General features: G+C 45.3%; 1 protein-coding gene across 1 annotated transcript in view; it reads left to right on the forward strand.

Annotated features, from left to right (window-relative positions):
• The window catches only part of git1 (G protein-coupled receptor kinase interacting ArfGAP 1), a 48,511-nt gene extending 27,722 nt beyond the window's left edge, over window positions 1–20,789 (forward strand). Inside the window, exons 12-21 of the mRNA XM_080429331.1 lie at window positions 108–139; window positions 4,111–4,222; window positions 5,309–5,433; window positions 7,384–7,536; window positions 11,259–11,606; window positions 13,923–13,994; window positions 16,554–16,627; window positions 16,897–17,064; window positions 19,048–19,111; window positions 20,394–20,789. Of these exons, the coding sequence (XP_080285457.1) occupies window positions 108–139; window positions 4,111–4,222; window positions 5,309–5,433; window positions 7,384–7,536; window positions 11,259–11,606; window positions 13,923–13,994; window positions 16,554–16,627; window positions 16,897–17,064; window positions 19,048–19,111; window positions 20,394–20,609 (1,364 nt within the window). The 3' untranslated portion in view covers window positions 20,610–20,789. The remainder of the gene's footprint in view (window positions 1–107; window positions 140–4,110; window positions 4,223–5,308; window positions 5,434–7,383; window positions 7,537–11,258; window positions 11,607–13,922; window positions 13,995–16,553; window positions 16,628–16,896; window positions 17,065–19,047; window positions 19,112–20,393) is intronic.
• Window positions 20,790–22,411: the final 1,622 nt, after the last annotated feature.

The following is a 22,411-nucleotide window of genomic DNA, read 5'->3' on the forward strand; positions in this document are numbered from 1 at the left end:
CCAGGTAACACACACACACACACACACACACACACACACACTCACTCACTCACTCACTCACTCACTCACTCACTCACTCACTCACTCACTCACTCACTCACTCACACACAACCCTGAGTACTCTGCAACACGCAACCAGGTAACACACACACACACACACACACACACACACACACACACACTCACTCACTCACTCACTCACTCACTCACTCACTCACTCACTCACACACAACCCTGAGTACTCTGCAACACGCAACCAGGACACACACACATACACACCTACACACACACACACAACCCTGAGTACTCAGCAACACACAACCAGGACACACACACACACACACACACACAGACATACAGACACACACACACAGACATAAAGGGTTTCAATAGCACTGATTTATAAAATCAAATAAAACCAGGTTTCTGCCCAGCAGTGAGGATATAACATCAGGTGTATATAACCTACGGTGTATATCAAAGAAGGGGTCCTGGACCCCCACCCTTTCTGAAACAAAGCAGAGCATCTATGAACTAGACGCGTCGCAATTCAGGGCAATTGCAAAGTGCGGTTGCGCCGACGCCGGGACTCGAGTAATACGCTGGGAGGAATACCGTCGGAGGCTGCCTCAATTACATTGTCACGTCTCTCATGAGATCACTTGCGTTTTATTTTGAGAGGATCGATCCACCCCGAAATAATGTATCTGCATCAAACGGTTACATTTTTGGCAGTTGTGACGCCCCCTATGGGGATCCGTTGATTAAACCACCCTTGACATGTGATTCAAATTTGGGATTGACTGGACTATCAAAATTCTGTTTCGGTCCAGATTATCGCATGGGTCCAGAGATCATGTGTACCGATTTTTGTGAAATTTGGACAATATGTGGGAGGAGGAGCTAAAAGTGTGTTTTGAAGAAAATTCAAAATGGCGGAAAATCTATCCTGACGCAAATGGGCGTGGCCTATATGGGGAGATGCGTCGTGACCCAAGGAAATTTTTATTTTACAACCTACGGTTCAAGAGTTATAGGCCAAAACGTAAAGGGGGCTGTTATAGCGCCACCATGTGGCCGAATGGTGTGATACATTTTTTAATAATTTCGGACTAAATTATGAACCTCCCCTACAAATATGGTAACTCTAGCTCTTACGGTTTCTGAGAAAAAATACTTATTAATTTGAGTTTTTTCACTTTTCCATTAAAGCGGATGGGGAAATTTAATGCACTTATAAATCAATATCAATTAAACTATTTAACCAATCTCTTAGCAAAATACAAGCGCACGATTCCCGCTCAAAGACGGTCATTCAAAAACTGTGGGAGGAGATGCGGTGCAAAGTATTGTTTATCTAGAAAAATAATAAAGTGTAAGGATTACTATAGTGTGGTTGCCCTGTTAGGGCAACCACACTAATAACCTGCAGTCAGTCAGTTTACATCAACTATGTTGTTGTTGCTTTAAAACTGACATTTTTCTGTCCTTGAGTCAACGCCAGCCCTGCTGTAATTACGTGTGTGTGTGTGTGTGTGTGTGTGTGTGTGTGTGTGTGTGTGTGTGTGTGTGTGTGTGTGTGTGTGTGTGTGTGTGTGTGTGTGTGTGTGTGTGTGTGTGTGTGTGTGTGTGTGTGTGTGTGTGTGTGTGTGTGTGTGTGTGTGTGTGTGTGTGTGTCCACTGCACGAGACTGTTGACCACAGCACTGCCCTGGAGAGACACACACAGTGTAGCTTGTTCTCACTGTCCAGTCTGTAGATTCAGACGGTCACTCTCTAGACCCTATGCCCTCACAGAGGAGAGAGACCCTATGCCCTCACAGAGAGAGAGAGAGAGAGACCCTATGCCCTCACAGAAAGAGAGAGACCCTATGCCCTCACAGAGAGAGAGAGAGAGACCCTATGCCCTCACAGAGAGAGAGAGAGACCCTATGCCCTCACAGAGAGAGAGTGACCCTATGCCCTCAGAGAGAGAGAGAGAGACCCTATGCCCTCACAGAGAGAGAGAGAGAGACCCTATGCCCTCACAGAGAGAGAGAGAGTGACCCTATGCCCTCACAGAGAGAGAGAGACCCTATGCCCTCACAGAGAGAGAGAGAGAGAGACCCTATGCCCTCACAGAGAGAGAGAGAGACCCTATGCCCTCACAGAGAGAGAGAGAGAGACCCTATGCCCTCACAGAGAGAGAGAGAGACCCTATGCCCTCACAGAGAGAGAGAGAGACCCTATGCCCTCACAGAGAGAGAGTGACCCTATGCCCTCACAGAGAGAGAGAGAGACCCCTATGCCCTCACAGAGAGAGAGAGAGAGACCCTATGCCCTCACAGAGAGAGAGAGAGACCCTATGCCCTCACAGAGAGAGAGAGAGACCCTATGCCCTCACAGAGAGAGAGAGAGAGACCCTATGCCCTCACAGAGAGAGAGAGACCCTATGCCCTCACAGAGAGAGAGAGAGAGACCCTATGCCCTCACAGAGAGAGAGAGACCCTATGCCCTCACAGAGAGAGAGAGAGACCCTATGCCCTCACAGAGAGAGAGAGAGAGACCCTATGCCCTCACAGAGAGAGAGAGAGACCCTATGCCCTCACAGAGAGAGAGAGAGAGACCCTATGCCCTCACAGAGAGAGAGTGACCCTATGCCCTCACAGAGAGAGAGAGAGACCCTATGCCCTCACAGAGAGAGAGAGACCCTATGCCCTCACAGAGAGAGAGAGAGACCCTATGCCCTCACAGAGAGAGAGAGAGAGACCCTATGCCCTCACAGAGAGAGAGAGAGACCCTATGCCCTCACAGAGAGAGAGAGAGAGACCCTATGCCCTCACAGAGAGAGAGAGAGACCCTATGCCCTCACAGAGAGAGAGAGAGAGACCCTATGCCCTCACAGAGAGAGAGAGAGAGACCCTATGCCCTCACAGAGAGAGAGAGAGAGACCCTATGCCCTCACAGAGAGAGAGAGAGACCCTATGCCCTCACAGAGAGAGAGAGAGAGACCCTATGCCCTCACAGAGAGAGAGAGAGACCCTATGCCCTCACAGAGAGAGAGAGAGACCCTATGCCCTCACAGAGAGAGAGTGACCCTATGCCCTCACAGAGAGAGAGAGAGACCCTATGCCCTCACAGAGAGAGAGAGAGACCCTATGCCCTCACAGAGAGAGAGAGAGACCCTATGCCCTCACAGAGAGAGAGTGACCCTATGCCCTCACAGAGAGAGAGAGACCCTATGCCCTCACAGAGAGAGAGAGAGAGAGACGTGTCATAGCGCTGATGTCACTGCATCCTCCTCACTCGACCTTATATGGAGCTTAGATTTGTGATTTGATTTGAACATTTTTATTGGAGGATAAACCCCTTGAGATGCATCATCTGGTGGTCCAGGGGGTCCTCAGGCACAACGTACAGACAACGACAAAACATACACATGAGGCTCTCTCACCATCCAGACCATTCTACATCTGTTACACAAGCGGAAAGCAGACTGCTACACCCCCCCCCCCCCCCCCCCCCCCCCCCAGCAACACACAGGGCGGCTTGATGGAGTCACCGGCTTCTACCCTCGTCTCTTGTCTGTAAATACTCCAAGAAAATGAACACATTTAAAAGTGCAGTCACTGACAAACAATACACCATCAGACAGTTTGTCAACTGTAGTTCTTCCAATGTAGTCTACATGATCTCCTGTAAATGTGATCTCCAGCATGTAGGCAGAACATCCGCCTTATAGAACACATGAGTGCCATCAGACGCAAGGATATTAAATCTCCTATTGCCAAACACTTTATGGAAGCCGGTCACTCTGTAGCCAATCTGGGAACCCAAAGCCAAATGAGAATGAAAAACAGCGCCCTCTGCTGTTTGTACTATCTCATGTTGGCTCTGGGACAATGACGACGCAGCACCTATGCGCAAAGGAAACCGGGGTTTTAGTCTGCCTTCACGCTCCACTTCCGGGTGGTGCGACTATGTTTTCATTCCCACTAACAATATTTAGTTCTGATAAATGATGTCTATTATGTTAGAGAGAGCTGACATGTCATACTTCTCTCTCTCTCTCTCTCTCTCTCTCTCTCGCTCTCTCGCTCTCTCTCTCTCTCTCTCTCTCTGTGTGTCTCAGGGGCGTCAGAAGTTGGCCAGGTTCAATGCCAGGGAGTTCGCTACGCTCATCATCGACATCCTGAGTGACGCCAAGAGGAGACAACAGGGCAAGGGTCTGAGCAGTCCTACTGGTACACACACACACACACACACACACACACACACACACACACACACACACACACACACACACACACACCCCATAGACATATATGGACAAAGGCTAATTCAAATCCACCATCTTGGAATTTCCGGGTTCCGAAAAGCAACCAGAAAACAAATGCTATTGTCTGGAAGGTGGATAATATATCACTTACTGCATATTAATGAATGGTTTTAATGATGGGCAAAACATTTTTATACGTTTGTCACCTTCATTATATTTAGATGATGGTCAGTCATAAAGTCACAACTGAACAATACAAATGATACTGGTTCTGTTCACAATTTGTTGTCTCACTTCTTTTCAGAAAATAATAAAGAAAAGCTCAATAGTGTCTCGATAAAAGCCCGGATCAATAAACAGGATCGATAAGGTGCTCATTATCAATACAAAATAACAAGCTCCATCTCTAGACATATCACAGGTGTGACACTGTATCATTTTATAGAGGTATCTAAAGAGATGTGAACACTGTATCATGTTATAGAGGTATCTAAAGAGATGTGTACACTGTATAATGTTATAGAGGTATCTAAAGAGATGTGAACACTGTATCGTTTTATAGAGGTATCTAAAGAGATGTGAACACTGTATCGTTTTATAGAGGTATCTAAAGAGATGTGAACACTGTATCGTTTTATAGAGGTATCTAAAGAGCACAAAGTATGTTTCTGAACGGCCAAAGTATCGCGAGACTGTCCACTGTTTCCTGTCTGGCGACTAAATCTCGCGATACCTCCGAGGTTTAGACGCCTCAATAAAATGATGTAATTATGATGTGATAATTATGTCTTCTTTTATATTGCTGAACCCGTTATATGACAAAGGTCTCAATCGTTCAGAAATAGATCTTAAAACATTGCTTCTGGGGGGTCCCTGGAACAACATATTTTGAGATGATGGGGGGGCCAAATACATGTAAATCTAGGGGTCCTTGACATGAACATGTCTTGAGCTCCACTGATATACGTAGAAAGCAATATATGTTTTTCAGAAAACAGTTTTAGAAGACATTTTAATGGGTTAAACTGTGTGTGTGTGTGTGTGTGTGTAGATGTGTTGGACCTGGGCATCGATGACGACCAGCACGACTACGACAGCGTAGCGTCTGATGAAGACACGGACAGCGAGCTGACCACGCACAACAACAACAACACACAACGCAACAACCGCGCCAAGGTACACACACACACACACACACAATGAGGTAACCACACACACAACAACAACAACACACAACAGGATTGTGCACATTAAAGTATACATGTGTTCTGTCGGACCAGGTGATTAATGATAATGACCTTAAAGTTGATTGAGGCGGATAATGTTTCTCTCCAACATTTTCCCCTCTGCATCAGAATCATCTTTATTGTCACATCACAGGTCTCACCCAAAAGTGTGTGAAATTAGTGTTCATGCATAGTTCCCATCGTATTGTTATTTCCATAGAAAGAGAAGGGGAAGAAGAAGAGAAATAGTGCACATTGTTCCAGTTGTTCCAGATAAATGCCTAAATTGTAGTATATAGGGGCCAAAGGCGTGGCCAAGCTTAGGCTGAAGTAGTTCCGGTGGCCATATTAGGTGGGCTCCATAACAACAGCTCGTATCAACATCATTGACAGTTACCCACGAGTCACGACCTGAACTACAGCGAATGTATTGGTAAAGGACAGAAGATGGACCGGGCAATGCGTGACAGAGAGATACCATACAGAGAGAAGCTGAACACAGACGCAAAGGAAGGCACGCTACCTGGAAAAAAAGTCATTACATCTGTGCCCTAGACCAGATGTAATGACAGAGCCCAGTCAGTCACAATCATTAATTTTACCTGAAAAGAACAACGTTTTGTTGCTTAGTTGTGTAACCGAAATAACATATAGTCATCTTGAGTACTGATTATTTATATATATATTTATAATATTATTATAGCGAAGTATTATTATTAATTTTATATTGTTCATTGATCATTGAGAAAGTGCACAACGGACCTGTTGCGATCAGTTTTGCCATATTTGCGAGAGAAATAAGCAACCAGGTCTATGAAAACAAGCCCAAAAGAAGTGGCTTAGTGACATCGGCTACTTGAAAATAGACGATCTACAAGCTCACGTGAGCTTGTACATAGGCTATTTTTTTAAAACATTCTAACAACACAAATGCTCCCTGGCACAAAACATTTTCATGAAAAGATTTGAGAACCACTGTTTTTTTTCTTTTTTTCTTTTTCTTTTTAAAGCCTAAATAAGCAAGTACCTAAATAAGCAAGTACACTTTATAAATAAGCCACACAAAACTACTAATTTTACAAGCAACTTTACAGAAAAAGAAGGCCAAAGTCGCTTATAATAAGCCGACATGGCAACGCTGATGCTCGCCTCCAACAGATGTTTATATGTTTGATTGTGTGCTGTCATGCTCGTTCTTTGAGCTTATATGTGTTTGGGAATGTTGTTGAAGGTTATGTTATTTCGTCAGCTGACACCCAAGCCATACTACATTTATTTGATATCTGACGTCTGAACACTTGCTGACAGACAGACAAGAGTCCCTAGCTGTTTACTCAGCCACAGTGACCGTGAGCCACCCACGTTAGACAACGTTTCTCAGACTGGACACATAGAGAAACACTATTTAGCTGTTAGCTCAATCTCATTGTATTTAAGATACCCAAGCCAAGCCATACGACGTTTCTTTGATATCTCCGACATCTGATCTCCAAAGCTTTTCTTCCAGGTTGGAAATGTGTGCAATTTAACTTTTTTAATTTAACGCCTGAAACCTTGGCATTGCATCCGATAATGCAGCACTGTCCTACCATTGCTAAATTAGAGCAACAGACAGGTTAGAGATAGATATTAATGTACACTAGACTACGTCTACTTGCTGGACAACAAACACAGGACTACAGACTACACTACACTAGGCCTACTCTACACTTGTGGCAGCTGTCAATCTACTCACTCAAGATGGCGGCGAAAGTGGGCTGATTTAACGGCGTCTCGACCCTGTGACGTTGCTATGCCCGGCCCCTATACTATTATAGAATAAACTGTACAACAACGCAACCGACTTGACAAGCAAACGCACTGTAAAAAGAATTACCTCTGTGTGTGTGTGTGTGTGTAGAGCATGGACTCCTCAGACCTGTCAGACGGGCCCATCACCCTGCAGGAGTATCTGGAGGTGAAGAAAGCTCTGGCCTCCTCTGAGGCCAAGGTCACTCAGCTGATGAAGGTCAACAACAACCTGAGTGAGGAGCTACGCAGACTGCAGAAGGAGGTAGGATGCTAGGAGGTAGGATGTAAGGAGGTAGGTGGTAGGGTGCAAGGAGGTAGGATATAAGGGTGTAAGATGGTAGAATGTAAGGAGGTAGGGTATAAGGAGATAGGATGGTAGAGGGTAGGGATACAGGGTGTTAGGAGGTAGGATGCAAGGAGGTAGGGTGTTAGGAGGTAGGATGCAAGGAGGTAGGGTGTTAGGAGGTAGGGTGTAAGGAGGTAGGATGCAAGGAGGTAGGAGGTACAGGAGGGATGCTAGGAGGTAGGATGTAGGGTGTAAGGAGGTAGAATGCTAGGAGGTAGGATGCTAGGAGGTAGGGTGTAAGGATATAGGATGTAGGCTGCAAGGAGGTAGGATGTAAGGATGTTAGGAGGTAGGATGCAAGGAGGTAGGGTACAAGGGTGTAAGATGGTAGAATGTAAGGAGGTAGGGTGTAAGGATACAGGGTGTTAGGAGGTAGGATGCAAGGAGGTAGCATACCAGGAGGTAGGGTGTAAGGAGGTAGGAGGTACAGTAGGGATGCTAGGAGGTAGGATGTAGGGTGTAAGGAGGTAGGGTGTAAGGATATAGGATGTAGGATGCAAGGAGGTAGGGTACAAGGAGGTAGGATGTAAGGGGGTAGGCTTTAAGGAGGTAGGCTGTAAGGAAATAGGATGTAAGGAGGTAGGCTGTAAGGAGGTAGAATGCAAGGAGTTAGGATGCTAGGAGTTAGGCTGTAAGGAGGTAGGATGCAAGGAGGTAGGATGTAAGGAGATAGGGTGCAAGGAGGTAGGACTTAGTAGTTCACCCCAAAAAGGACTTATTTTCTATGAATCACCACATGAAGCCTTGAATTCATGGAGATTTGTTTAGTTTTTGTCTCATTCCTGAGACAATACATTGATCAGTAGGAGACTACTGAGACTCTACTGGTTCAACCTCTTATCTCTATATTTAGACTTTTTAAATCCATGTCCTACTGAGTCAAACTGCAGCCTCACACAAAAGTACCAAAACAAATATCAGATCTACAAGTGTGTGTTTGTTGTTGGATGATTGTGTTGTGTGTTGTGTGTTTCATGGGTCTCTCATCATGACGGTTGTTTCACATAAACTATATTATCATGAACATAAAGACGTTGTTTTGTCGACTAAAACTATGACGAAAAATGTTTGACTATTTTGTCGACTAAAACTATGACGAAAAATGTTTGACTATTTTGTCGACTAAAACTATGACGAAAAATGTTTGACTATTTTTTCACTGACACTCTAAATAAAAACTAAGCTACAATGACTAAGACTAAGACTAAACTTATTGACAATTTTGTCAACAGATAAAAACTAGACTAAGATGTTAGTGAGGGATCTAGTGGAGAAGAGATCCAGTAGAACTAAAAGACAAGTCATTTTATGCTTGGTTGCGCTCAGGTGCTCTGAAAATAGCAGATCTACAAGCACGCATTGTGAGCTTGTAGATCTGCTGTTTTCAGCATGCGTAGTGTAAAATCAGCCATTACGACACCATCAAGGCACCGACAAAATACATTTTAGTCGACTAAATCGACTAGTTTTAGTCGACTAAAATCTTATATTTAATCGACTAAAACTAGACAAAAACTGAAACATTTCAGATGTACTGAAATATGACTGAAACTAAATGACATTTTATTCAAAAGACTAAAACTGAATAAAACATTGTTGTCAAAATCAACACCGACTTCAGTGCTTCAGGACGACGGTGCCTTGCTCATCAACCCAGCCCCTCCCCCACCCTTTCTCTCCATAGCAGACTAGGGGTGTGGCCGTAGCCTTGAACCTTGACCTCTATACGCCCCTAACTACGGCATATACCCTCATAGACGAACCTTTATCGCTGCTGCTGCACATTAAGCCACAGTTACACTCACCCACAACAAAGTGTAATTGTGGCTTTAGCCCCTCCCACTAGCCCCCCCCCCCCTCCTCTGTAGCTTCAGGATGACGTCTGAAACCCCTCCCCCATACCAATAAGAATACAAGATAACCCCTCCCTCCATACCAATAACAATACAAGATAACCCCTCCCCCCATACCAATAACAATACAAGATAACCCCTCCCCCCACCAATAACAATACAAGGTAACCCATACCAATAACAATTAGGGTTGTCCGATATTGGCTTTTTTTTACCGATAACCGATTTGCCGATATTGTCCAACTCTTAATTACCGATACCGATATCAACCGATACCGATATATGCAGGGATTACTGTGATTATGGTAAGCTCAAATTTCATATCACACACACCATACAGTAAGAACTCCTGTAACTTATTAAAAACAATACAGATATTTTCCGATATCGATTTTTATGCTAATATCGGACGATAATATCGGGATAATATCGGGAGGCCGATAATATCGAACATCCCTAATAACAATACAAGGTAACCCCTCCCCCCATACCATTAACAATACAAGGTAACCCCTCCCCCCCATACCAATAACAATACGAGGTAACCCCTCCCCCCATACCAATAGCAATACAAGTTAACCCCTCCCCCTCATACCAATAACAATACAAGGTAACCACTCCCCCCATACCAATAACGATACAAGGTAACCGCTCCCCCATACCAATAACAATACAAGGTAACCCCTCCCCATACCGATAACAATACAAGGTAACCCCTCCCCCTCATACCAATAACAATACAAGGTAACCCCTCCCCATACCGATAACAATACAAGGTAACCCCTCCCCCCATACCAATAACAATACAAGGTAACCCCTCCCCCCATACCAATAACAATACAAGGTAACCCCTCCCCTCATACCAATAACAATACAAGGTAACCCCTCCCCATACCGATAACAATACAAGGTAACCCCTCCCCATACCAATAACAATACAAGGTAACCCCTCCCCCCATACCAATAACAATACAAGGTAACCCCTCCCCCATACCAATAACAATACAAGGTAACCCCTCCCCCCATACCAATAACAATACAAGGTCACCCCTCCCCCTCATACCAATAACAATACAAGGTAACCCCTCCCCCCATACCAATAACAATACAAGGTAACCCCTCCCCCTCATAACAATAGGGCATAGCAGTGGCGGACATTTTCTGGTTCCACTCCAAAATAGTCAATGCATTTTTCCCATAGAGATTTCCAAAAACATTTATATAATTAGTTTAAGCCTAGAATCAAGCCATCCAGGGTCCTGGTGAATCATGACCATAAAACGTTTGATTCTGTGAAAAAAAAAGTAAAACAAAGGGTATTTATTAAATATAGTATATCATATAATTAAATATTCATTTACTTTTCACAGAATCAAATGTTGTATGGTCATGATTCACCAGGATCCTGGATTCTAGGCTTAAAATAATTAATATAAATATTTTTTGGAAATCTCTATGGGAAAAATGAGTGGAACCAGAAAATGGCCGCCACTGCTATGCTCTATACAGGGTGACCCCTCCCCCATACCAATAATATGAATGAAGACCACTCCCCCATACCAATAATATATATGAATGAAGACCCCTCCCCCATACCAATAATATATATGAATGAAGACCCCTCCCCCCATAACTGTACCTGTGAATGTGGATGCTTGTTTTCAACCATTCAGGTGACACCTCCCTCCCTCCCTCCCCTCCCCCATGTTCATCCTCCCTCCCCCTCCCCTCCTCTCTCCCTCCATTGCTCTCCCTGCTCCCCCCCCCCCTCCCCCTCCCCTGTAGATCACACGGATGCAGCAGGAGAACGGAGCACTGCGGGGGGGCCACCAGGCTGGGGGGCCGGGGGGAGGAGGAGGAGGTGGGATGAGGGGAGGAGGAGGAGGAGAAGGGGGAGGACGGGTGATGGGAGGTGTGGGGACCCCTGGGACAGGCGGGGACCCCCCCGCCGCGCCGCTGCCCCACCCGGGGCGCCAACGCCAGGCCTTCTCCATGTACGAGCCGGGCGCAGCCCCCTCCCCCGGCCCCAAAGCCCACCACGCCCACCTCCTCCACCACCACCACCACCACCACGGGCCCCCAGCCTCCCTGGACTCCCTGGCAGCTCGCCTGCAGCCCCTCAACACACCCAGCGTAAGTTTAGAGACCCCCCCCTCCCTTACAACCCCCTCCCTTACACCTTTCTGCTCTCTACCATACATTGGCCCCCATTAGTGGAGCAGATAAGTGCTACCATCTTTACATTTATGATACAACATGAGCATGAGCCGTCTCCATGACAAGAAAATTGTCCGAGGCATTTGAAATTTCAAGATGGCAACTATCTTTCAAGATGGCCGTCACCTTAGTGGAGCAGTTAAGTCATGTAATGGTTTATTTGGTGATACAAGCATGACAATTGGCATGAGCAGAGTCTCTGTGGGTCACTTGACTATAAGTCACCCGAAGCTACTTGAAATTTCAAGATGGCGGCCGTTTTTCAAGATGGCCACCACCTTAGTGGGCCTTAGCACTAAGACGCTCCACTACATTGGCTTTTAAATATTTATACTGTGTATATATATAACACTGTTACTGAACAAACACTCTATAGTAATGATTACTATCACAATATAGAGCTATTTAACACTGTTACTGAACAAACACTCTATAGTAATGATTACTATCACAATATAGAGCTATTTAACACTGTTACTGAACAAACACTCTATAGTAATGATTACTATCACAATATAGAGCTATTTAACACTGTTACTGAACAAACACTCTATAGTAATGATTACTATCACAATATAGAGCTATTTAACACTGTTACTGAACAAACACTCTATAGTAATGATTACTATCACAATATTTAACGTTTACTAATCTGAGTTCCCAGAAGTTTTCGCCAGCTCGGCGAGGAACTTCTGGGCCAGAGCCCTGGTATTTGTGGGCGGGATGTAACTTAAGCTCAGAATCTGAGTGGACACGCCTCTTACCGGTCTGAGAGCTGTGCAACTCGTCTAAAAAGTCCGACGAGAGGCAAACAGCAGTACACAACAATGGCGGCCACAATTTCTCAAGGGGAAATTGCTTCCCGTCGATCCTATTTAGATGCAACACCCAGTGCATGTGGATCCCGCCCCCTTTTCTTCATTGGCTGTTGATTTGAATCACAACGCAGTGGCCACGCCCCTGCTGTCCAAGCTCCGACGCAATGCCTCCCAGACTAAACGTTTACTAACACACACATATCCCTTACAGAATCGTTAACTGTCAGCCTATGCTTTTAGATGTAAGAAAAGGGGCTAGATGTGCTGTACTGTTTACGCCTCCTTGCGCTGAACCAAGCCTCTGATATCCAAATGCTAATGCTCTGGGACCTGCTGCACACACACACACACACACACACACACACACACACACACACACACACACACACACACACACACACACACACACACACACACACACACACACACACACGTCTCAGGACGTCTATAGAATTCCGTGTCCAACTCATCATCTTTGCACAGAAAATGTCTGTCTGTCTCTCCTCAACTGTCTGTCTGTTTGTCTGTCCTGTCGCTCATTGCAGTGCAGTCGTACATCTTCCGGATGTAAGCATTTTGTCTGTCTGTCTGTCTGAAAACATTTTTTTAAATTTTAATTAGTTGATATCCTATATTTGATAAATACCCTTTGTTTTGCGGTTCTCAAATATTATTTTTCACAGAATCAAATGTTTTATAGTCATGACTCACCAGGATACTGGACGGCTTGATTCTAGGCTTAAAATAATTTATATAAATATTTTCGTAAATCTCCATGGGGGAAAAATGAATGGGCTTTCGATTTGTGGAACCACAAAATGGCCGCCACTGCTATGCCCTATACCAGTAGTTATCAAACTTTTTATTTCGTGCCAAGGACCCCCGAACTGACATATATATTATTTGGACCCCCATTTGAAAATGTTTTGTGCCAGGGACCCCCAGAGGAGACATTTTGTGTTAAAAAAAACAATTCAAGGTGCAACACGAAGTGGCGTCCCCTGGAACCCCCCCCCCCCCCCCCCCACCCGAGGTATGATGATGATGATAGGTGGGGCGGTTGCCTGGCAACCAGCAGGTATTAGCTGGTCCACTAGTATCCACATGTTTCCCAAGGAGCTCACTGGGGGAAAGAGGGCGTGGCAATTCTGGGCATCACTTCCTTGTTGTCGGCAAGGAATCTCTTTTAACTCATTCACTGCCAGACTTATTTCGGGGCTGTCGTTTGCCCACTGCCAGCCATTTTTTTAGACAACAAGGTAGTGATGCCCAGAACTCATGCAAGGCTGGAGACTGGTAGATAACCCATGAACCTTCCCTCATCATCTGTCTTTTGTCTCCTCTTTTCCTGAAATCTGGACTCTCTCTATCCTTTTGTCCATCTGTCTCTGTGTCTCTCTCTCTCTCTCTCTAGGTGAGGAAGGGTGGTCCAGGGTCCTACGGGGGTCAGCATCTGTCGGGGTCTACAGAGATGGGCAGATACATGGTGGGTTCTTATATCTCCATCTATACAAACCTCTCGTCTCCATATTTTAAAGGGATATTTCACTTTCAAAAAAACGTTTTGTCATTTTATCGTCTACTCAGGACTTAGTGAGCCCCGCCCCCAGACAGTTTTTAAGTTGCTCGATTCAGTATTTAGATATTTGATATTCATTTTATCAGACACGCCCCCTTCCTATACAAACCCATTGTAACTTCAAACTACATTTTAACCATGTTAGATTCATCGAAAACACCCGTCCTTGGTTCTGGTGACTCACCCTGCCCTCCTAATGCGTGAGGGGGCCGTGTTTTTCTGATTAATTTTGATTTATTTCCATTTATTTTTTTTCATTTTCAAAATATTCATTCATAAAGTACTCCCCCAGTGCCAGCAATTTTCGTGTTTTTTTATTTTTATATTTTGATTTTTTTCATGAAAATAATTTAAAGACACATAATTTAAAGGCACAGCACAAATCCGCCACTAGAGAGCAGCACATGACAGCTTGATCAGGTCGTTGGGTCACTGTCACCCTTCTTGGGAGATTAGACAGGGAAAAACATGAAAACGGATGTGACGTAGTCCCAGATTGCCTGATCGGCCAAAATTACGATGTGATACACGACGGCGATGACTGATCGTCACCCAGACCATAGATTATAGAAGAGAACCTGTCCGTTTGTCTGTTATACCGTGTGAAAAACCGTTTGTTTACCTATTTTGGACGAAAATGACCGGGGAAAAAAATCAAAAAACGGAAACGGAATCCAGGTCATGAAACCGGATGCAGATGTGGGTGAAGTAAGTGGAACTCGAGAATAACATTGAATATTAAGCAGCATAGCGCAATCAGAGATTAAACAATGAACGCGCGTCCAGCGCGTCGAACGCGTCGACGGCCAACTGGACAAAGTAGCACTTGACGCGTTATCGTGTCGTCCGCAGTCAAAGAGTTAACATATATTCCCCCCCGTAAATGAACCTCCTACATTGATCATACTGCAGCCTCACTCAAAAGCATCAGAAGTAAACAGATCTACAAGCTCTAAGCGCGGTGCGAAGCCCAAGACGGAAATGGCAAAGACATGCCATCTCCGCTTTACTTACTTACAAGGTTTTCATACTAAAATGGCTTATTTTAGAGACAAATCATCGTTGTTATGGACCCTCCTCTGTCCCAGCAACACACTCTCATGAGATCTGGGAAGATATCTGAAGAGTCCATCTGCAGTCTGACGGAGGAGACATAGAGGGCGCTGTCCCTTATTTTAACTCTATGCTCTGTCCCTTATTTTAACTCAATGCTCTGTCCCCATAAGATGTTCTAAAAACCTCTGTGAATATAGTAGGTGAAATCATTATGGACGTATTAAATATTCAATACAATGTGTGTTCCAATGCTCAATGATATCATTAACATTATTAACTGTCTTGATTGATTTTGGTAATCGGGACATTTTGCTAAACATTCATGCTAAACACACTATAATAGTCTATAGTGGTCAAATATATACCTTATGAATAAAAGGCCCTGTTACAATGTTGAGCAGAAACAGGAGCCTGAATAATACATGTTTGTGCGGGGAAATTTATGTTAATTATTTTTTTAAAGCATCTGCCAATAACGGTGCACTTTCAAACATGTAAAGCATTTATTTTCTTTAATGAAGAAAATACACAAATACACATCCACATAGTCAGCCAGGGAGAGGGGGGGGGGGGAGCAAACCACGCCTACTTAGGAGACCATTTTGTAGGATTTGTGTACTACTTTGCCTCTAGTGGCTCCAATTGGGATTTTCCTAAATTAACAGTCTTTTGGCGAAGCGACGCGTTTGGAGCTTGTAGACCTGCTACTTTTGCTATTTCTGAATTTGAATCCTGAATAGAAACAGTTATGGACATATGAGGTTTCCACTGACAGAGACCATATGCACCCTGGAGTTAATTTATTAGAACCTCCAGAAGCAAAGATTTGAGTTAAAAAAAAACATATTCAAAGACTTGCACAAATCTTGACGATTAAAAAAAATAGCCGATCTACGAGCTTGTAGATCTGCTATTTTTGAACAGCCAAAGTATAAAATATATGGTCTCTGTCAGTGGAAACCTCATATGTCCATAACTGTTTCTATTCAGGGTTCAAATTCAGAAATAGCAAAAGTAGCAACGACTAAATTGGGGGGAACAAAATTGGGTAAAAAATTATTGGCTTCTATACATTTAGCAAGAAGAGAAATAAAAAATACATATAATAATAATAATAATAATAAAGGATACAAACAAAATGTATGTCTGTCCCCCCCGTCTGTCTCTCTGTCTCTCTGTCTCTCTGTCCTCTGTCCTCTGTCTCTCTGTCTCTCTGTCCCTCTGTCTCTCTGTCTCTCTGTCTCTCTGTCTCTCTGTCTCTCTGTCCTCTGTCCTCTGTCTCTCTGTCTCTCTGTCCCTCTGTCTCTCTGTCTCTCTGTCTCTCTGTCTCTCTGTCTCTCTGTCCTCTGTCCTCTGTCTCTCTGTCCTCTGTCCCGCTGTCTCTCTGTCTCTCTGTCTCTCTGTCTCCAGGTCTCTAAAGAGAAGCACGGCAGCGGCACAGACAGCGACTATGACAACACACAGACGTACGACGTCTCGTTAAGGTTAGACACGCACACGCACACACACACACACGCACACGCACACACACACCAGACCTGCCAACATCTACGTGTTTTGTGCAGCAGGCCTGCGTTTTCACATCAAAGTACGATGTGATTATTAATTTAAACCATCGGTCATCAAGGATCAGCAGGTCAGAATTGAACATCAAATGAAATGCATTTTCAGAGCTATGTCTGTGTGTTGGCTGGCAGGCGCTCTGATCCGCTCTTAACGCGCGCGTGTGTGTGTGTGTGTGTGTGTTCTCCAGTATGGGTCGCAGCAGTGAAGAGGAGAGCAGGGGGGAGTCAGAGGACGGTGAGGGAGGAGAACCAGACCCTACGTTACCGTGCACTGAGGACGTCATCCTGAAGACGGAGCAGGTCACCAAGAACATCCAGGAGCTGCTGAGAGCCGCCCAGGAGTTCAAACATGACAGGTAGGAGTTTAAGAACCTGACTTCATGTTTCAGTCACATGACAGGTAGGAGTTTAAGAACCTGACTTCATGTTTCAGTCACAAACACTCACTCATCCTCAGTGGCTTTGCTGCTGGAAGTACCATTGTGTTCTGATATTCAATTCAATTACATGTTATTACAATGTCAAATCACAACAGTGGTGGAAAGTAACTAATTACATTTACTTAAGTACCGTACTTAAGTACAATTTTGAGGTATTTGTATTTACTTGAGTATTTCTAATTTTCAATACTTTTACTTTTACTTCTACTCCACTACATCTCAGAGGCAAATATTGTACTTTTACTCCACTACATTCACTTGAAAACTTCAGTTACTTTTCAGATATAAACTATGATATAATGAAACATACATTAACCACGTTAGCCCTATTTTATACCTGGGCTATTTGAAAATAGCAGATCTACAAGCTCACAACACGTCGCGAGCTTGTAGATCTGTTATTTTCAAAGATTTAGTACTTTTACTTTTGGTACTTTAAGTACATTTTGATGCCAATACTTTTGTACTTTTACTCAAGTACATTTAAAATTCTGGACGTTTACTTGTAACAGAATATTTTTATATTGCAGTATTGGCACTTTTACTTAAGTAAAGAATTTGAGTACTTTTTCCACCACTGACAACAAGTTGTCTCAAGACACTTTACATGTAGAACAGAGACCCCACGTTGTCCTAGCCTGGCATTGTCCAGACTGATAACGTGGATTCACTCTCACGTTCCTCCCCGGTATCAGTCTGGACTTCGGCCCAATAGGGAGTGAGTATGAGAAATCAGAAAACGATCGGGGCCAATCAGTGACTGCGTTTCAACTGCTGTCCGTATCAGAGCATGTGAGCGGAGCGAGGAGTGGAGCGACGCGATTTTGAAGTGACCGTGGAGCTGGTTTATAAAAAGGTTGGAGCGCTACTCGGAGCAAGGACCGCCTGCCGCTCCAAGCCGCCCCGGCGGGGGCCGCGCACCGAATGTTTGAGCATGCCCGGTCGCACGGACTCAGAGACACACAGACATCCAGCAGTGCACATCAAGATTTCATTAGAATTTCTACTTTCTTTTTCTTTTATTTTGTTTTTACTGTTGAGTGGCCCGGTTTGAGCGGAGCATGGAGCGAGAGGTGCGCAAATCAACGTGAGCGACGGAGCGACGGGGAGCGGAGCGCGGGGGGGTCATTCACCCACTCCGCTCCGCTCAAATGCTCTGGTCCGTATACAGTAGTGAAACGCAATAGTAGCAATAGAAACAATAGTGATACTCGCTCCCTATGGGCCGACGTCCAGACTGATACTGGGGAGGAACGTGAGAGTGAATCCACGTTATCAGTCTGGACAATGCCAGGCTAACATCGTCCCATCCTGAACAAGCATTGCATTGCGTTGTGTTGTGTTGTGTTGTGTTGTGTTGTGTTGTGTTGTGTTGTGTCGTGTTGTGTTGTGTGGTGATACACAGGTCAGATTTCTTTGTGTTGTGATATATTGCGTTCACTTTGGGAGGAAATGAGATTGTGTGAGATATGAACGAGATATGAGGCTGTCATTTTGTGCTTCCAGTGGAATCATCTTTGCTACAACAGTATTAGAATAGTATGCAGCCAGACAGAGGGACATATCTTGCCTTACGCCTTATGCCTAAACCTTCGTGGCATTATTTTACTATTTTGAAAACATATTTAAATAGTGAAAATAGCCGATCTACGTCGACACGTTGTGAGCTTGTAGATCGGCTATTTGAACTATTTAAAAATGTTTCTCAAAATGGTAAAAAAGGCTTACCGTTTAATGGTAGTAGTGAGCTACAAGCACTGTGTATACATGTGTCTGTGAGCTAATGGGCGTTTTCTTGTTGATGCTTTGTGTTTTAAACTTGTACATCACTCTGGTCAGTTAAATGTGCTCCTATAAATAAAGTTTGATCTGTTTTGTTTTGTGTTTTGTCCTCCTCAGCTTTGTTCCTTGTTCAGAGAAGATCCACTCTGCTGTGACTGAGATGGCTTCTCTCTTCCCTAAGGTAAGCTGTCTGTCTGTCTGTCTGTCTGTCTGTATTTATCTCCCTTCTCTGACGAATTGTGCACAAAATGGCATATTACCACAGACCAGCTTTTATAACATCTTTGAAGAATATACAATACATATTTATATTGATAATGTGGTGTTTGAATAACCTTTAATTACATCTTGCTACTTGTGTCTTCCTTTCCTCTCGTTGTCTTCCTCTCCTCTTTGTGTCTTACTATCCTCTCGTTGTGTCTTCCTCTCCTCTTGTGTGTCCTCCTCTCTCCTCTTGTTGTGTCTTCCTCTCTCCTCTGGTTGTGTCTTCCTCTCCTCTCATGTCTTCCTCTCTTTGTGTCTTATCCCCCTCTTGTTGTCTTCTCTCCTCTCGTTGTGTCTTCCTCTCTCCTCTCGGTGTGTCTTCCTCTCTCCTCTCGTTGTGTCTTCCTCTCTCCTCTCGTTGTGTCTTCCTCTCTCCTCTCGGTGTGTCTTCCTCTCTCCTCTCGTTGTGTCCTCCCCTGTCCTCTCGGTGTGTCTTCCTCTCTCCTCTTGGTGTGTCTTCCCCTGTCCTCTCGGTGTGTCTTCCTCTCTCTTCTCGTTGTGTCTTCCCCTGTCCTCTCGGTGTGTCTTCCTCTCTCTTCTCGTTGTGTCTTACTCTCTCCTCTCGTTGTGTCTTCCTCTCCTCTCGTTGTGTCCTCCCCTGTCCTCTCGGTGTCTTCCTCTCTCCTCTTGGTGTGTCTTCCCCTGTCCTCTCGGTGTGTCTTCCCCTCTCCTCTCGGTGTGTCTTCCTCTCTCTTCTCGTTGTGTCTTCCTCTCTCCTCTCGTTGTGTCTTCCTCTCCTCTCGGTGTGTCTTCCCCTGTCCTCTCGGTGTGTCTTCCTCTCTCCTCTTGGTGTGTCTTCCTCTCTCCTCTCGTTGTGTCCTGCCCTGTCCTCTCGGTGTGTCTTCCTCTCTCTTCTCGTTGTGTCTTCCTCTCTCCTCTCGGTGTGTCTTCCTCTCTCCTCTTGGTGTGTCTTCCCCTGTCCTCTCGGTGTGTCTTCCCCTCTCCTCTCGGTGTGTCTTCCTCTCTCTTCTCGTTGTGTCTTCCTCTCTCCTCTCGGTGTGTCTTCCTCTCTCCTCTTGGTGTGTCTTCCCCTGTCCTCTCGGTGTGTCTTCCCCTCTCCTCTCGGTGTGTCTTCCTCTCTCCTCTCGGTGTGTCTTCCTCTCTCCTCTCGGTGTGTCATCCCCTCTCCTCTCGGTGTGTCTTCCTCTCCTCTCGTTGTGTCCTCCCCTGTCCTCTCGGTGTGTCCTCCTCTCCCCCAGCGTCCTGCTCTGGACGCGGTGCACTGCTCTCTGCGCCTGCTGGCCTCCAGCGCCTCGCGGCTGCAGGTGGAGTGCCGCAAGGCGGCGCCCTCGGACCCCTCGGCCCCGCCGGTGGATTACCAGCTGCTCACCCAGCAGGTCATACAGTGTGCCTACGACATCGCCAAGGCTGCCAAGCAGCTGGTCACCATCACCACCAGAGAGAAGAAACAGTGACCTTTAACCCCATCACCACCAGAGAGAAGAAACAGTGACCTTTAACCCCATCACCACCAGAGAGAAGAAACAGTGACCTTTAACCCCATCACCACCAGAGAGAAGAAACAGTGACCCTTAACCCCATCACCACCAGAGAGAAGAAACAGTGAGCGTTAACCCCATCACCACCAGAGAGAAGAAACAGTGACTGTTAACCCCATCACCACCAGAGAGAAGAAACAGTGACCGTTAACCCCATCACCACCAGAGAGAAGAAACAGTGACCGTTAACCCCATCACCACCAGAGAGAAGAAACAGTGACCTTTAACCCCATCACCACCAGAGAGAAGAAACAGTGACCGTTAACCCCATCACCACCAGAGAGAAGAAACAGTGACCTTTAACCCCATCACCACCAGAGAGAAGAAACCGTGACCGTTAACCCCTTCACCACCAGAGAGAAGAAACAGTGAGCGTTAACCCCTTCACCACCAGAGAGAAGAAACAGTGACCTTTAACCCCATCACCACCAGAGAGAAGAAACCGTGACCGTTAACCCCTTCACCACCAGAGAGAAGAAACAGTGAGCGTTAACCCCTTCACCACCAGAGAGAAGAAACAGTGAGCGTTACAGAGAGAGCAGATGGTCACCATCACCACCAGAGAGAACGTTTCTCTCACCTAAAGGTGCCGTTGGGGTCGCATCTCGTGTAATTTTTTTGATTTCTTTGGGCTATTCAAAAACAGCAGATCTACAAGCTCATAGCCGCGCTATGAGCTTGTAGATCTGCTGTTTTTGAGCGTTGCTCTGATATTTAGAGCGTTACAGTACAGAGGGAGGGCCAGAGGACAGGACGGATCAGCGGAGGAGGAGAGGGAAAAGAGAGGGAGATAGAAGAAGGGATCAATGCAGGGACGATGGGGCCCAGAGGGATGGGATGAGAGAGAGAGAGAGATATTACTGCTGATGGAGAGAGAGAGAGAGAGAGTGAGAGAGAGATGGGGAGAATGACTGGGAGAGAGACAGACAGACAGACAGAATGGAGAGAGAGAATGTCAGGGAGAGAGACACAGCTACACTACAACCCACTGGACCAGCTAGGGACCGCCAAGAGGGTGCAAATGCAACCAAAACGGACCCGTTTTGGTGGCGTTTGGACCCCCTCAAGAGTTAACCTTTATAACATTTGACGAGAGTTAAGAGTTCAGATCAGGGGGTCCCGGAGACTACAACACAAAAAGAAAAAAAACTACAAAAATGGGAGTCTGTGAAATTGAAAAAGGTTGAGAACCACTGAGCTACACTACAGTATCCGTCCCCCCCCTGCCCCCCCCCCCCCCCCCCGCCTCCACCTGTCTTATGTCCCCCCTCCTGGGAGAGAAGTTGGACCGTCCCGTCCCCCCCCTTTACATAGAGGACACCCTGCTCTATAAGACACTTTCTTCTAGGTTCATCCTCAGGGGTCGAACCCCCCCGTCCCAACAGAGCGGACGGCCGGACGGACCTCCACCCCGTTTTAATAAAAAAAAGCCTAATTTATGCTTGGAGGTTTCCGACAGCATCGCGGACCCAAAAAATGTAAAATATTTAAAAAATGGCCGATTCTCAAAGCTCACATCCACGACACGTTTGTGAGCTTATTATCGGACGGCCTCTTTTTTTTTTTTTTTTTTCAGTTTGCGACGCCATATTGTAGGAGGAAGTGTGGGCGGGGCTTAACGCAGCATGACGTGGCATGGTTTCCTCTTCCTGTCTGTTTCTTCTACGTTAGTCTTTAAAAAAAAAAAAGAATTTAAAAAATGCTTTTCTTTTTTTGCT

The sequence above is a fragment of the Gymnoscopelus braueri genome (assembly GCF_963280865.1).
Source record: "Gymnoscopelus braueri genome assembly, chromosome: 5".
Taxonomy (NCBI): Eukaryota; Metazoa; Chordata; class Actinopteri; order Myctophiformes; family Myctophidae; genus Gymnoscopelus; species Gymnoscopelus braueri.